The sequence below is a fragment of the Sus scrofa genome, chromosome 7 (genome assembly GCF_054392235.1).
Source record: "Sus scrofa isolate SSC_HxYL_T2T_F1_AM1 chromosome 7, Sscrofa_HxYL_maternal_Yorkshire_Landrace_v2.0, whole genome shotgun sequence".
In the NCBI taxonomy this organism is placed as follows: domain Eukaryota; kingdom Metazoa; phylum Chordata; class Mammalia; order Artiodactyla; family Suidae; genus Sus; species Sus scrofa.
Genome location: NC_139389.1, coordinates 5,349,336 through 5,366,221, shown reverse-complemented (window position 1 = coordinate 5,366,221; position 16,886 = coordinate 5,349,336). Strand labels below are relative to the sequence as shown.

At 43.5% G+C, this 16,886-nt stretch overlaps 1 protein-coding gene across 3 annotated transcripts in view; it reads left to right on the top strand.

The window, feature by feature from the left end:
- Nucleotides 1-12,200, top strand: part of BLOC1S5 (biogenesis of lysosomal organelles complex 1 subunit 5) — a 41,050-nt gene extending 28,850 nt beyond the window's left edge. For 2 of the 3 annotated variants that reach the window (XR_014808822.1, XM_084965789.1), the window contains one exon: nucleotides 10,405-12,200. Coding sequence is in view for 2 of the 3 variants with exons in the window: in XM_084965789.1 (XP_084821915.1) it covers nucleotides 10,405-10,412 (8 nt within the window). In the remaining variant the exon portion in view is untranslated. 3 annotated transcript variants of the gene reach the window in all.
- The last annotated feature ends 4,686 nt before the right edge of the window (nucleotides 12,201-16,886 follow it).

Sequence of the window (16,886 nt, the reverse complement as noted above, 5' to 3'; positions counted from 1 at the left end):
GCAGATAATTCTTCGTCGTGGAGTTTGTCCTGTATGTCGTGGGATGTTGAGCAGCGTTCTTGGCCTCCACCCGCTGGTGCCAGTATCACCTCCCCTATCCTGTGCTGTGACCAGAAATCTGGGGGACAGAAGCATCAAAGTCGCCCCCTAGTTGAGAATTACAGACTTAGACTGATGCGTGCAAAAATTTGTTTTTATCATGTATCCCTGATAGACCTGGTCCTGGACACAGTTTGCCCTGAGGATTGACTTCCCTTTGAATTTACCTCCAATGAGCTCTGTGTAAGCTGGGTTTTTATTTCTCTTTCTTCCTCTGTTGTGGAAGGGCCGAAACCATTATAGCTAATTACTTTGGGTGCGCCATTATAACTCATTAATACATTTTCTCTTTATTTTCTTTTAAAGTTGGCACTTTCTTTTTTATCTTGAGAGATACATCCGTTTTTTTTGAATATCCGATTGATTTCTTTGAGGAAGAACCCTTTGAAACGTGATTTGAATGTTTTAAATTGTGATAAAATATACATATCAGAAATTTACCATTTTAACCATTTTCGAGAGTGCAATTCTCTCGCGTTAAGTTCATTCACGTTGTTCTGCAACCGTCACCACTGTCCATTTCATCATCCCTGAGACTACCCATTAAACACTTACCGGCCTGCACCCACTTCCTCCCACCCCTGTAAACCAGCATTGCACTTCTGCCTCTTAGACGCCTCTGAGTATCTCGTATAAAGAATCATACACTCTCTGTACCTTTCTGACTTGTTTATTTCACTTAGCACAGTGTCTTCAGGGTTTATCCCTGTTGTGCCGCGTGTTAGAATATCCTTCCTTTTCATGGCTGAATCCCCTTCCGTTGTATGAGTTGACCGCGTTTCGTGTGTCCGTTCGCCTGTTGATGGACACAGGTTGCTTCTCCTCTTGACTGTTGTGGGTAACACTGCTGTTAACTCGGGTGTACAGTGTTGTTCAGATTCCTGCTTTCAGGTCTTTTGGTTGCGTACCCGCAAGTAGATCACACGGTAATTCTGTTTTTACTTTTGTGAGGAGCCATCACACTGTTTTCACCACTGGTTGCCTCTTACCGTGTTTTCACCAGCAGTGTTTCTCCACACTCACCAGTACTTGCTATTTTCTGTGTCTTTGGTAGTAGCCGTGGTAATAGGTATAAATGATATCTTGTTGTGGTTTCATTTGCATTTCCTTAATGATTCGTGAGGTCAAGCATCTTTGAATGTGCTTTTTTGCCAGTGGTGTATCTTCTTTGGAGAAATGTCCACTTAAGCCCTTTGCCCAGTTTTTAATCAGGTGGTTTGGTTTTGGTCGTTGCTGGGTTGTAGGAGTTCTTCACAGGTTCTGGATATTAATCCCTTGTCAGATACTGGTTCGAACATAGTTCCTCCCACTGTGTGAATTGCCTTTTCAGTCTGTTGATAGTGTCCTTTGATGCACAAAAGTTTTTAAATTGATGAAGTCCACTTTGTCTGTTTGTACTATCGTCTCTGTGCTTTTGGTGTCTGTCCAAGAAATCCCTGCCAAATCTACTGTCATGAAGCTTTCCCGCTGAGTTTTCTTCTAAGAATTTAATAGTTTTAGGTGTCGCATTAATTTTTGTATATGATGCGAGGTAAGGGTCCTGTTTCCTTTTTTCTTTTTTGCCTGTGGATATCCAGTTTTCTCAGCTCCATTTGTTGAAAAGATTATTCTTTCTCCATTAAATGGTCTTGGCACCCTTGTCAGAAATCATTGGGCCGTGTATGTGAGGGTTTATTTCTGGACTCTCTGTTTTGGTTCATTGGCCCGTATGTCTGTCTTTATGCCTATACCACACTGCATTGATTACCATAGCTCTGTGGGAAATTTCGAAATCAGGAAATACGGGTTTTTTTTAAGGTAAGTTTTATTTTTATTCAGATCTAGTGAGGTCAACAGACCAGGGGATGATGGCCACAGAAAGACAGCTTGTCACTCACAGTTCCCAGGAGAAGGGGGAGCCATGCCACATGGGGAAGCACCAAAGTCGATCAGGAGGCAGAGTTGGGCGGGGGGACATGGACAGAAGCTTTTATTGTGATTTCCTTAGGAAGACAGGTGAGGCAGAGTAGGCAGGTTTAGGATTCGCTGGGTTGAATAGTTTCAGCAGGTGCTGGGCCACAGGGGCGGGCCCTAGTTGGGCAGATGGGTACTGGCCCAGCGCGTGAGAGCCCAGTAAAAAAGGTGGTTGGGGCGTGGGCTCTGGGGTGGTGGGCTTGCAGGTAAAGGGTATGCTCTCTGGGCGCCACTTACCATCTCTACTAATAGGCCGGCCCTGGGAGGGACAGTCTCAGGATCGGCGGGGCCCAGGTGTCCCAGCATCAGGAACTTGTGGTTAATGTAGTGTGGGGCCTCCACCTTTGCTCTTTCTTTTGTAGGGGTTCCACTGACTTTGTAGATCACTTTGGGTGGTATTGTCTTAAGAATGCTAAATTCTCTAGTCTGTGAACGTGGATATCTTTCCATTGATTTGTGTCTACTTTCATCGGTGTTCGATAGTTTGGTATACAAGTCTTTTGCCACCTTGGTTAAACCTGTTCCTAAGTATTTTATTCCTTTCAGTGCTGTTGTTAATGGGAATGTTTGGATTGTCCATTGTCAGTGTAAAGAAGCACAACTGATTTTTGAGCATTGATTTTGTATCCTGTGGCTTTGCTGAATTTATTAATTCTAACAGGTTTTTTGGTGGAATATGTGGTTTTCTACATGTAAGATCATGTTTCTGTGAACACAGATAATTTTACTTCCTTTCAAATTTGGATGCCTTTTGTTGTCTAATTTCTGGCTAGGACTTAAAATATATGGAATAGAAGCGGCAAAAGTGGAGTCTTTGGAGTTCTGGTCATGGCTCAGCAGAAGCAAATATGACTAGTGTCCTTGAGGATGCAGGCTTGATCCTTGGCCTCAGTCAGTGGGTTAAGGATCAGGCATTGTCGTGAGCTGTGGTGTAGGTCACAAATGCAGCTCAGATTTTTTTTTTTTTTTGTCTTTTTGCCTTTTCCAGGGCCACTCTCACGGCATATGGAGGTTTCCAGGCTAGGGGTCTAATCGGAGTTGTAGCTGCCGACCTACGCCACAGCCACAGCAACATGGGATCCAAGCCGCGTCTGTTACCTGCATCACAGCTCATGGCAACACCAGATCCTTAACCCACTGAGCAAGGCCAGGGATTGAACCCACAACCTCATGGTTCCTAGTCGGATTGGTTAACCACTGAGCCACAGTGGGAACTCCTGCAGCTCAGATCTTGTGTCGCTGTGTCTGTGGGGTAGGCCAGCAGCTGTAGCTCCAATTAGACCCCTAGCCTGGGAACCTCCATATGCTATAGGTACGGCCCTAAAAAGACAAAAGACAAAACAGTGAAGACGATAATAGTAAAGATTTCCACCAGTCGTCTTCCACCTTGCTTATTTGTTCTCCTGTCTTCCGTATCCTGCTCCGGGTTCCTTCTTGTGAACTGGCTATTGTGTTGTTCATCTTTGCTCGTTCAAATCTTTTATGTCTTTGTTAAGCATTTCTTGTCATGTGTCCCTCTTTGGCTCCAGTTTTTTTTCTGAGATCTGGGATCGTCTTTGCTATCATTACTCTAAAGTCTTTTTCATGGAGGTTGCTAATCTCCAGTTCATTTAGCTGTTTTTCTGGGGTTTTTTCTTTATTCCATCATCTGGCTCCTATTTCTCTGCCTCTTCGTTTTGTTTAGCTTTTTGAATGGTCTCGTTTTTGAGGGTACAGGGCTTTAGCTTCTCTTGCTTCTGGCCTCTTCTCTCTTCTGGGTGAAGTGGATAGGGGGCTTGTGCCAGGCCTCCTGATGGGAGGGACTGGTACCTGCCCACTGGTAGGTGGAGCTGAGTCTTGTCCCTCTTGTAGGCGGGGCTTTGTCTTTGGTGTAATTAGAGGTGGCTGTGTATCTGGAGGACTTTGGGTAGTGTGTTTGCTGATGAGCGGAGCTGTGTTCCCACCTTGTCTGTTGTTTGGCCTGGGGCCTCTCAGCCCTGATGGTTGGGGTCAGATTTTTCCAAAACGGCCACCTCTAGGGACGTTCACACCAGGGATGACTCCTTTGGACCTCCGCCTCCGGTGTCCTGCCCCCCAGGGAGCCACAGCCGTCCCGCTTTCCCAGGAGACGCTCCAAGATGGGCAGGTAGGTCTGACCCAGATCCTTGTGGAGTCCCCGCTTTGCCCTGGGACCCAGTGCACATGAAACCCTGCAGGCGCCCTTAGTCCTGGGGCGCTCCTGTGCACAAGCCCCGCTGGCCCTCAGCACCAAATGCTCCAGGGGCTCCTCCTCCCGATGCCAGACCCCCAGCCTGGGGGACCTGACATGGGGTTTGGAACTCTCACTCCTGTCGGAGAGCCTCTGCCATAGTTATTTTCCAGTTGGTGGGTCGCCCATCAGCAGGCAAGGGATTGCTTATATCACGAAAATGCCTGTCCTACCATCTCGATGGGGCTGTGTCTTTGTCTTTGGGTGTAGGGTATCTTTTTTGGTAGCTTCCAGTCTGTTTTGTTGATGGTTGTTCAGCAGTTCGTTGTAATTTTGTTTTCGTGAGAGGAGGTGAGCTCAAGTCCTTCTACTCAGCATCTTGTCTCTGACTCCCTATCATTTTTTAAAATGCAAGAATGTTTAGTAACCCAAGGGTTAGAAAGGTGACATGATTCTGAACTGTCAGGGATTTACTTTGGAAATCAGTCTGTGTGTAGCTGATGCACTTTGTCCAGGACTGGCTCTATTACTGGAAGTCCTTTAAATTAACTTCGGTGTGGAATACAGAGTTTCCTAAAGGATAAACAATGAAAATGTGCAAATCGGATGCATGTTTTACCAAACTTCAGTGGTAACCTCCGTGATTGTTTAGAACTCAGACCAAAGAAGGATTTTGGAATGTTTTGTGAGTAACATTATTCAGTATTGCCAGTGCCTCGTGAAAATAAAAAAGCCTTTTGGTTGTCAGAGTCACTGGTTTAAGTTCTGTTCAGACTGTGCACCCCCTTATTGCTTGCGCCCGCCCTGCCCCCTCCCCCGCCCCGCTGTTGGAATGCTCTTAGAACATAGTGCGTTGTAATTGAAAACAGAAAGCTACAGCCCTGTCATATGTATATGACTACATCTTGTTGATACTAAAGACACACGTTTACAGACACAGAAGTCTGTAAGTGCAGCCATCAAACTGCTAATAATGCTAGGGAGAAGGGTACAGGGGAAGGATTTGATGTGTGTGTGTGGTGGGGGGGGGTAGAGGGAACTGTCCCTTTATATTCTTGTACTTGAATTTGCTTCTAAGATCTGTGACACTTCGTTGATAAAAATTAAGGGGAAATGCTAATGTAAGAGGAATTACTGAGCCGTAAATATTGCACTTTTTTAAACGGATTTTTTGAAAATTGCCCTTCATGAAGATACTAATTACTCCCACCACTGTGAATATCAACCTTTTTTTTTTTAAGAGAGTGGAACAGGGAGTTTTATTTTATCGTATTTTATTTTTAGGGCCACACCCACGGCATATGGAGGTTCCCAGGCTAGGGGTCAAATCGGAGCTACAGCTGCCAGCCTACACCACAGCAACGCCAGATCTGAGCAGTGTCTGCAACCTACACCACAGCTCACGGCACTGCCGGATCCTTAACCCACTGAGAGAGGCTAGGGATCGAACCTGCATCCTCATAGATACTAGTCGGATTCATTTCCACTGAGCCACAATGGGAACTCCCAACTTTTATTTTTTTATTTTTATTTTCATGGCCACACCTGTGGCATATGGAAGTTCCTGGGCTAGGGGTCAAATCAGAGCTTCAGCTGCCGGCCTAGGCCACAGCCACAGCAACTCAGGATCTGAGCTGCATCTGTGACCTATCCTGCAGCTTGCGGCAATGCCAGATCCTTAACCCACTGAGTGAGGCCAACAAATGAACCCACATCCCTGGGCACACTATGTCAGGTTCTTAACCCGCTGAGCCACAACGGGAACTCTGAATATCAACTTTTAAATGTATAATGTAGTATACTTTTTTGGTAGCTGCTAGAAATTTAACTGCTAACTGTAATTATCTATTACAGGTCATTTTAAGCTTTAAATGGTAAATAGTTCCATTGCTCTATATCATGTTCCCTCTGTTAGTCTTGTGTGAATCTGTCTGAGCATAACTGTAGTCAGATATGACCATTATTTTTTTTCTTTGTATTTTTTTAATTTTTTTTATTACTCAAATGAATTTACCACATCTGTAGTTGTATAATGATCATAACCATCTGATTTCACAGGATTTCCATCCCACAGCCCAAGCACATCCCCCCTCCCCCCAAACTGTCTCCTCCGGAGACCATAAGCTTTTCAATGTCTGTGAGTCAGCATCTGCTCTGCAGAGAAGTTCTGTCTGTCCTTTTTTCAGATTCCACATGTCAGTGAAAGCATTGGATGTTGGTGTCTCATTGTATGGCTGACTTCACTTAGCATGATGGTTTCTGACTATTATCTTTCAAACGTGTTTTAAATTAGAGGAATCCTTATTTCAGATTAAATCTTACGTAGAGCCCCATGTACCGAACAGAAAAGCAGAATGCCTCTGCAAGGCGATGATGTCTGCAGTTAGCTCACTGTTTAGAAAAGATTTTCCCTTGTTTCTGAGAGGCGTGTTTAGTTGTGAACAGGTTCACGGCCATGTTAGGCTTTGATTGAACGTGGTCCTTGGCCGTTACGACTTGCTCACGAGTGAGCGGAGGCGACTCCTGTTGGAAGGGCTCTCGGAGACGAGGAGCTGCCGTGGCTCCCTGTTAGGAGGCGGCGTCTCGGCCGCCTCAGGTCAGGGAGTCTCCTTGTCATCCTGTCCTGTTGAGGCTGCAGCTGACCGGACTGCAGTTCCTGACCCTTGCAATAGGTGTGCCCTCGGGTAACCTTCACGCCTCACTTTTCCTGGCCATGTGTTAAATTTGCTAGTTCGGGACTTCTCTGCTCGTGTGTTCCATAAAACCTCAGGTGTCAGAAGTCTTAGAGCACGAGTCATTCCTTACAGCCAGGCCTGCACAAAGCTGAGAGTTCTGTCTTTTTAAGCATTGTTCTTTTATAACTATTTTAGATGGAAATCTTTAAAAATATATTCTACACTTTCCTGGTTTTCATAAAAAATATATTAAATGTTACAGGTTAATTTTTTTAAGGATTAGGAATTACTGAGAATATAAAATTTTACGTTATGGTACACATGTCGCCATTCCTCAGGGAATTAGAAAGAGTATTTATTCTAAATGCCCTCAGGTGCTGTCTGTTTTTAAGTTTTTGTATCTGCTTTCTCCTTTACTCAAAGGCTGATGTCTGTCATGTCTTTCCCTCTTATTTATCAGCATTTTCTTTATCTAATTTGTGACTTTTAATGTGGTGTGGGTTTGGAAACCAGTTAACTAACCTGGTTAGGGTTGTGTATAAAATAGGGCCGATAAATTCAGAATCAGAGCGCTTTTCATGAATACTACAGTATTTATAAACGGACTCTGTGTTAGGTTGTCGTTTGGGGTATTGGTTGCGTGTTTGTGTATGTTAATATTTTTGATGGCTTAAAGTTCTTGCCAAATAGTTCTCAACTAAGTTTCAAGTGGGTTTTACTTTCCGGTTGCTGGGTATCATTTCCATATAAAGAGTGCAGTGTTGCCAGTAGAGGAATAACAAGCTACCCCTCCCTCTTTTTTGACTAACTGTTGTGAAGAATGCAAGATTGCAAAGCAGTTATTGTTATTAAGGGTGGACTAAATAAGAAAGGATAAAGTAGGGTGACTTCCAGAGCTTCTTGATATGAAAGCAAGACTAGATTTTCAACTGGGTGAGGAGCTGGTAGCATTCACCTTCTTCTCGCCTGGACGAGGAGGCCAAGAAGTAATATCCGTCTTATATGAAAAAGCTGCCTGGATATATATCTTTGGTCATACTGTTCTGAGGCTACAAAAGAGAGATACTGGTCTTTGCAGTGTCTTAATTTAAGGTCTTTTCTTATAACCAAGTGGTAAATAGTGGCGTCATCCAGGAGGAGTGAACTGCCTGTGGGAATGGGGGGGAGAAACTTGTTTTTATTTGAGTTGCCTTGTCTTGTTTGAATTATAAAAATCTTTGCTAAAATTAGAGGATTAAAATTAAAGATTAAAAACCCTAGGATGAGGAGGATTAAAAAGTGGTTCGATCTGCTTTCTAGATGCATTGCTTATATTTGTATAAGAATATTTAGGAACTTGATATGAATTTACTTGTGAATGTAAAGTATTACTGTGTTTTATTCTTCTTTTGGAGAATTCGAGTCCATGAGGCTGAAAGGTTCGAAAGTCATGTTTGAAATTTTGTTGAACATGTTTCCCAAATGTTTCGGGTCAGCAAACCCCGTCCTGACCCTCTCTCCCCAGCGCAGTACTGCCTACTCAGATGCCAGGTCTGCAGGAAGGTTTCACCACAGCTGAAACTGAGATTCACCTCTAACCTCTTTTGACATCAAAAGCCTTGGTACTGAGGAACTTTAGATCAGATTGGCAGCAAAAAAAAAAAAACTCATGCAGTAGCTTTTCTTGTTTCGTTTTGCAAAAGACTTTTAGCCATCTACATAAAACTTTCGTGGGAAGATCTGATCTGCACTCCACGATGGGAAAGGCATCGCTTTGGGCGTCAGCAAGAGCTAAGTGCGAGTCTCCAGTTTAATAGCCGAGTGACCACGCAGAAGGAGATTTAGTGTCCTTAAGCCGAAATTCCTTCATCTGAAGCATGAGAAAGCTCGACCCTCAGAAGGAGATAAGATATATGCAAGTAGCAGAAATGCACATTTCGTGCATACGCAGAGCACTCTGGCTTATCCAGCTTCCACCCTGCTTTTCATCGTGACCCAGACGAGAGAGAAGATGGACTGGCAAGGACATTAGGGGCGGCAGGAAACCACGGCCTCAGTCTTCTTCCTGTTAACTCTCTTGCTGGTGGCCAGGGTCTGTGTTACCAGCATTCTGAGTATACCAGGTGCCCCCTTTTCCTTCAAGCTCTGGCATTAGTAAGACTTGAGGTGCTTTGTAGGTTTTTATGGTTTGCATCTGTCATAATGTTTGTTCGTTTAATGGGACTTAGTCTGTGATGAAACTTCTAAAGACAAGTGTGTGAAATATTTGAAGCAGAGATAGGAAGGTGTTGTTTTTGTTTTGTTTTGTTTTGTTTTGTTTCTGTCTTTTGAGGGCTGCACCCGTGGCATGTGGAGGTTCCCAGGCTAGGGGTCTAATCGGAGCTATAGGTGCCAGCCTACACCACAGCCACAGCAATGCCAGACCTGAGCGGCGTCTGCGACCTACACCACAGCTCATGGCAACACTGGATCCTCAACCCACTGAGCAAAGCCAGGGATCGAACCTGCAACCTCATGGTTCCTAGTCGGATTTGTTAACCACTGCGCCACGACGGGAACTCTGGAAGTTATTCTTTATACCCTCCTTTTGTATTTAGCTCTTTGTACATATTCAGAGATAATTGAAATTAAATGTATGCCTTTTTAACTTATTTCCTCTTTATTGTGGTACTCAAAGGAAAAAGCTTTATCTTCATGGAGAAATATTAAGGATCATCTCAAGAAGGATATAGATACTTGACACAGATGCTCTTGGTGTTTATTTACCTTAAGGATTGGACCTGAACCCAGAGGTTTCTTGAGTTCTCTTCCATTGATTAAATAATCAGTGATTCTGGAGTTCCTGTTGGGGCTAAGGGGTTAAGAATTCTACTGGTATCCATGAAGATGCATGTTGGATCTCTGGCCTCACTCAGTGGGTTAAGGATCCAGTGCTGCCATAAACTGTGGCATAGGTCGAAGGTGCAGCTCAGATCTAGCATGGCTGTGGCATGGCCCTGCAGCTGCAGCTCTGAGTCGACCCCTAGCCCAGGAGCTTCCATATGCTGCAGGTGTGGTTCTAAAAAAAAAAAAAAGAAAAAGTATGGTTTTTTAATGTGTCTCAAAAATATTTTATGTAAGACCTGCGTTTTAATTTCTTAAAATAATTTTTGGCATATGTTCTTTAAACCTAATTTTTAAATTATTTGCAATTAAATGGAATTTGGAGAGAAACAGGTATGAAAATTTACCTGAGTTATGTTTGACTCGGTCATTTAAAGGTACTAGACATTTTGAAACTTCGGAGATGTGAGTGCCCACATTCAGTCATGGAAGAGAAACCTCAGCTGTTTCTGGTGGTCGTGCTCTTTTGGTCATTAAAAGTACGATGTAGTTTTATCCCTGTGATTTAAAAGCTGATTGTTACAGTGTAGGAAGCAAATATCCAGAGGTGAAGTTATTTCTGTCTCTTCTGCATAGAAAATAGCTGTCTGGAAAATGTCACGTGACTCTCACATTTTCTTTTCTCAGGTTCATAATGACCATTTAATAGCTAGTGAAAAACAGCACATAATGCAGTGGGAGGATTTCATGAAAGAGCAGCACAGCAAACAGGCAGACGTGGACGAAGAGCACAGAAAGGCCATGGAGAAGCTTAAAGAGCAGTATGCCGAGATGGAGAAGGACCTGGCAAAGTTTTCAACCTTCTGAGAACTTGAGCCACGAAAACGAGACACTCATGAGAAAACCTTGACTTCCTCCCCAAAGAACTGCTCCCACCAAACCGTTTAGCCTCTGCTTCAAACTTAGCAATATTGTTCAGTGGCACTCCATCAGCAGAGAGAAGCTTCTCCTGGAGTCTCATGTAGATGTTTGCAGAGGAAGAGTGCCACCTCTTTCCGGTGTAAGTGCCTCCATGTCATGACTGGAGAGGGGGGAGCAGGAGGAAGGCGGTGTAAATGTGCTCTTTGTGACGAGGACGGGTCTCCGTTTCCACTGGGTGTTATCGCCGAGAACTGTGAGTACAGACTTCTTGGAAGGGTACTTTTTTTTCTTGCCATTTCTTGGTCCGTTCCCGTGGCATATGGAGGTTCCCAGGCTCGGGGTCGAATCGGAGCTGTTGCCACCAGCCCATGCCAGAGCCACAGCAACCCGGGATCCGAGCCGCTTCGGCAACCTACACCACAGCTCACGGCAACGCCGGGATCCTTCGCCCACTGAGCAAGGCCAGGGATCGAACCCGAAACCTCATGGTTCCTAGTCGGACTCGTTAACCGCTGCACCACGACGGGAACTCCAGGGACGAGTACTCTTATTCATCCCATGCTGGGTTAATGTTCGTGTGTTGTCATGGCTGGAAGGCGGATACGAGGGCTGCCTGTCAGAGCCGCCTCGGCTGCTGGAGGAGTGTGTACCGCGTTGTTCCAGGAACAGTGTAGGCAAACACACCTGTCCTGGGAGCAGAGACCACACTGGAGCGAGAGGCGAGTCCAAACCTTGTCTCTGCTGTGCGGAGAGAGCCGTGCCGGTCTTTGAACGGCCGCTCGGGTGGGGTTGCAGGCTTCGCTGCACCGTAGTCCTGGGGTTCACTGATGACAAGACACACTTGGTAAGGGCTGGCCTTCTAGCACTTCCTATTTTCAGCTTTGAAAACATGCGTACAAGGAAAAGCTTACCAAAGCTTTAGTTGATTTTAGTCTTTCCAAGAACCATAACCTTGCCCATAGTATTTACCTCATGTCGTGTCTGTTTTGCTGTGGGTGAGCTTTGGAAGATAAATAATGTCTATACATGTTTCAACTGTTTAATGAGTAATCAGCTAACTCTGCCAGGGAGTCCCTGTGGAACCATATAAAAATCCTGGCTCTGAGTAAACCAGAAGTATTTGCCCACATGGCAAACAATCCACGGTAACTGTAAATGCTTTTTAGTGTTTAACGTCTGTTCTCATAAGCAGGTGTATTGTGATGAAACGTGTACCAATTCTGTCATCACTGTGATCTTTAAAAATCTGCATTTAACTATCTAATTGAGGAACTGAGTTGATTTTTTTATTTGCCATAAACCAAGCAAAATTAAATGCAATAATTTCAAGAGATTTATGGCACAGGAGTTTGAGGTATGGATAAACCTTTGAGATATTTTTTTTATTGCTCTTCAGTAAAGAAAGGCTCAAGAGAGAAAACACCCAGCTCTCTGGTGTTATCTCAGCGTTGCTACTGCAGAACAGCGACAATGCTTGCTTGTGTAAATTTATGGCTTACTGTCAAAGCTTCATTCTTGGCTGCATGTTGAAAATGTGATTAAAGTTAATAGAGGAGATGAAATAAGTATTTGAGATTTCTTTCAATAACACTGAACTTCTGCCAACTCTCTCTGTCCGCTACTGTAGGCTTGACAGGTTCATCCATCATCTTCTGGTACCTGGACTAAAAAGAGCACTTGCTGACACTCAGGCATGTTGGGATTTTCTTAATTCTCTTTCAGTGGATGGGAAAAAAAAAAAAAAAACCTGCTTCCAAAAATATCCCACACATGAAAAGGGAGGGGAACCTTAAATGAAAATTCCCTTTGTACTGTAGGCAGATCTCAGAGGGCTATTAATCGCCAGGGCACTGTGAACAGATGCTGGAACCGAGAAGCCAGGACTGTGGAGGAGCAGGAGCGTGCTCCTAACTGCAGTCCCTCGCCTTGTGCAGGGATTTCTAATAGGGTTTCTTCATCTCATGGGAATAATAAATACTTTGCCATATGAGTTTGTGTATATTATATAAGGATCTAAGGGACTTCTTAAACCGAAATGATTTAATGGGCTTGCTGAACTTTAAACATGAATACTAAATTCTTTCTTTGTAACTTTATTAGCTGTTCAATATATATAAGTTCTGAGAGGGATGATTGGTTTACTTTCTCTTTAATATTTTGTCGTGAACTCTTTTACTTACATTTCCCAGTTTCTAAGTTGCTTTGGATATGTATTTTATTTACATATAAAAATTAACTTTCGGGAGTTCCCGTCATGGCTCAGTGGTTAACGAATCTGACTTGGAACCATGAGGTTGCGGGTTCCATCCCTGGCCTTGCTCAGTGGCTTAAGGATCCAGCGTTGCTGTGGCTGTGGTGTAGGCAGCGGCTATAGCTCTGATTCGACCCCTAGCCTGGGAATCTCCATATGCCGCGGGAGCAGCCCTAGAAATGGCAAAAAGACAAAAAAAAAAAAAAAAAAGTTAGCTTTCGTAGTACATAATATACATTTCTGCTGTTATGCTATTGAACAGAGATGATGCGGATTATATGTAGCTCACAGGATCAAATGCAATAATGTGTTGTCCATTTAGAGTGCTATAGAAATATTGTTTTTCAGTTCTAGTACTTTTTTATCTTTCATCATGATTTCTTTTTTGACTTATATATATGTAGGTGGGATTTTCTTTGATTTCTTATTAACATGTAGATTTTTTTAAGTTCTGTCCTTATTATTGATTCTGCTTTAAATGGATTATGGTCTGAGAATAGATTCATATAAGACTGAAGGTTAGACTTTGTTGAAATTTGCTATATGACCTAACACCACAGCCATAGCAACGCCAGATCTGAGCTGCGTCTGCGACCTATACCACAGCTCACAGCAACACTGAGCGAGGCCAGGGATCGAACCCGCAACCTCATCGTTCCTAGTCGGATTCGTTTCCGCTGCACCACGATGGGAACTCCTAAAAGAAATATTTACATAGGCCACACCAGCTGGTTAGTAGTAGTATGGCATATACTTCTTTATCCTTCTGTTGCATCTTTTGTTCTGTTTTCATGTGCCCCTTCAAACCTATAACTAGATTTTTTCTGTCATTTCATTGGACACTTGAATCCATTTATATTTGTTGAAACTACTAATATATTAGAATTTATTTATACCATCTTATTGTGCTTTTTGTTACACCTATTTTTTTCCTTCCTCACTTTCCTTGTTTTAGTTTTTGCCTTCTTTCAGAGTATTGAGTTTTGTTTTGTTTTTCCATTTACCTTTCCTCTATTAGTTTTAAAAGGTAAAAATCATTTTTTAATCTTCTCAATGCTTACCATGAAATTTAATTTGCATAGTTAAAACTTTACAGAATCTAAAGTGAATGTCTTCACTCTTTTCCTAAACATTAGACTTTGGAAACAGAGTCTGCTTGCCTCCTCTTAACTTGTAAGTGTCTAGAATTTAGTTTTATCTCAGTTTAACTCCAAAAGTAGTTATTTTATACAGTCAGTTTTTTTAGGTTTACTTATAAGTTTACCAGTTTATTGTCATTGAAAGTTAGTTACCTACACAATTCTAGATTGAGAGTTATGTTCTCTCAGAATTTAATGATACTGTCCCAGAATCCCAAGTTTCCATTGTTGCTCCTGCAGTGACAGCTCTCAGTCTGGTCAGTATTCCTTTGCAGCTGCCCTGTCTTCTCTCTCCATTTATGTCTAAGGTCTTCGTCTTTGGTGTTCTGCAATCAGATGTAATTATCCTACAATAAACCTACTGTGGATTTATTCTCATGAATCTGTTCAGATTCACTCAGCTCCTTAAATCTGAGAACCAGTACCTTACATGGATTATGGAAATTTTCAACTCTTCTGCCTTTAAATATTGCGCCTTCCCTTCTCTCATTTCTCTCCTGGAGGAAATAGAATTAGACATGTTTCACCATCTCATTCTGTTCTCCATACCTCCGTCTCTGTGTCACATTTTCTGTCTTGTCTCTCTATTGAATTCCGTGTACTTTCTTTAAATCTGATGTCTGTTTCACTAATTCTGTCTTCTCACTGTCTCTAACCCAATTAACCTATCAAGTTTTTAATTATGTTGTGGGTTTTGTTTTTTGTTTGTTTGTTTATTTGTTTTCATTTCCAGAAGTGTCATTTGGGTCTTTCTCAGACTTTCTTGGTCATTTGGGAAGGTTCTATTACTTCCTGTTTTCCTTTTTAAACATATTACATGTACTTTCTTTATGTAATATATATGGGAATTCCAGTATTTTTCTTCCTTTTTTGTGGATCTGAAACTGCATTTTGTTGTTTATTATTTATGATGACTTGTTTTCTGATGTTTTATTGTGAGTTCACATTCCTCTGAAACTTGATTTTGGGGAATTTTGATTTAAGGTATGTTTCTGTGGGAGTTCCCATATGTGGCTCAGTGGTTAACAAATCCAACTAGGGACCATGAGGTGGCAGGTTCAATCCCTGGCCTTGCTCAGCGGCTTAAGGATCCGGTGTTGCCGTGAGTTGTGGTGTAGGTCGAAGATGTGGCTCAAATCTGGCGTTGCCGTGGCTGTGACATAGGCCGGCGGCTACAGCTCTGATTAGACCCCTAGCCTGGGAACGTCCACATGCCCCAGGTGAGGCCCTAGAAAAGACAAAAGCAATAAACAAAACAAAGTATGTTTCTATGAAGATTTATTTTCTTTCCAGCATCTCTGTTTTTTTGTCGTGGTGCTGCTAGACATGGACTGCTTTAACGTCACTTTTCACCTCGGGTCTCATCACTGCTCCCGCCCTGTCCTTCGGGTGTGTGTGTGTGTGTGTGTGTGTGTGTGTGTGTGTGTGTGTGTGTGTGTGTGTGTGTTCGTTCCCAGGGACCTGCTCGCGGGCAGTGGGCGTCTCATCCTCAGACACAGGCCAGTGCTGGGCTGTGATAAGACGCTCCTCGAGGAGGCATTTTCCTCCCCACAGCTCTCCCTGGAGTGAAGAAGAGGAAAGACCTGAGGTGTGCTTCTAGTTCAGTCACCGAGAGTGACACCCTTCGGGGAGTCTCCAGTCCTCGCCTCATCCAGCTCAGTCCCTGCTACGAACTGAATTCCGCCCCCCACCGTGTGACCTCGTGTGGATGGAGACAGGGCCTGTAAGGAGGTAATTAAGGTTGAATGAGGTCGGAACAGCAGAGCCCTGATCGGATAACCCTGGTGTCCTTCTAAAAGAGGAAGAGAACACAGCACCCCTCTCTTCATGGGCACGCAGAGGCATGGTCGTATGGTTACAGCAAAAAGGGTGCCCAACTGCAAACCAACAAGAGGCCTCACCAGCATGGAATCATCCGGTCCCTTAATCTTGGACTTCTTGACTCCAGAACTGTAAGAAAATAGATTTCTTTTGAATAAGCTACTTCATCTATGGTGTTTTGTTATGATGGCCCTGGCAGACTAACCACTCCCAGGCCTTGACCCCTGCCCCCGGGCAGGCATGGCTCCTCAAAACTGGGTCCTTCTAGGCTACAGGGATGGGGACACAGGACAGGTCCAGAGCCAGATTATCCTATGGAATCTCACTGTTTCCCACTCTGCCTTCAGTTACTTTCATTAGTTTATTATGAACTCAACCCTGAATAAAAAGTACAGTTGATTTTTTTTCTAGCATGTTTGGTGTTCGGTAGCTAGTGAGATTTCTCTTACAGAAATGGCATGTTTCCATTTGCAGCAGCATGGATGGACCTAGAGATTATCATACTAAGTGAAGCAGGTCAGAAAGAGACAAACGCCTTGTGATGTCACTTAGGTGTGCAATCTAAACCGTGACACAAATGAACCCATCTATGAACTAGAAGCAGATTCAGACATAGAGAACAGACTTGTGGTTGCTGGTTGTTGGGTGGGGGTGGAAAGATTGGGAGTTTGAGATTAGCAGATGCACACTACTGCATACAGAATGAATGAACAAGGTCCTACTGTCTAGCGCAGGGAACTATATTCAGTATACTGTGATAAGCCATAATGGAAAGGAATATGAAACACATGTAGAGCTGAATCACTTTGCTCTACAGCAGAAATTAACACAACATTGTAAGTCAACTATACTTCAATAAAATTTTTTTTTTTTTTTTTTGTCTTTTTGCCATTTCTTGGGCTGCTCCTGCGGCATGTGGAGGTTTCCAGGCTAGGGGTCTAATGGGAGCTGTAGCCGCCAGCCTACACCAGAGCCACAGCAACGCAGGATCCAAGCTGCGTCTGCAACCTACACCACACAGCTCACAGCAACGCCGG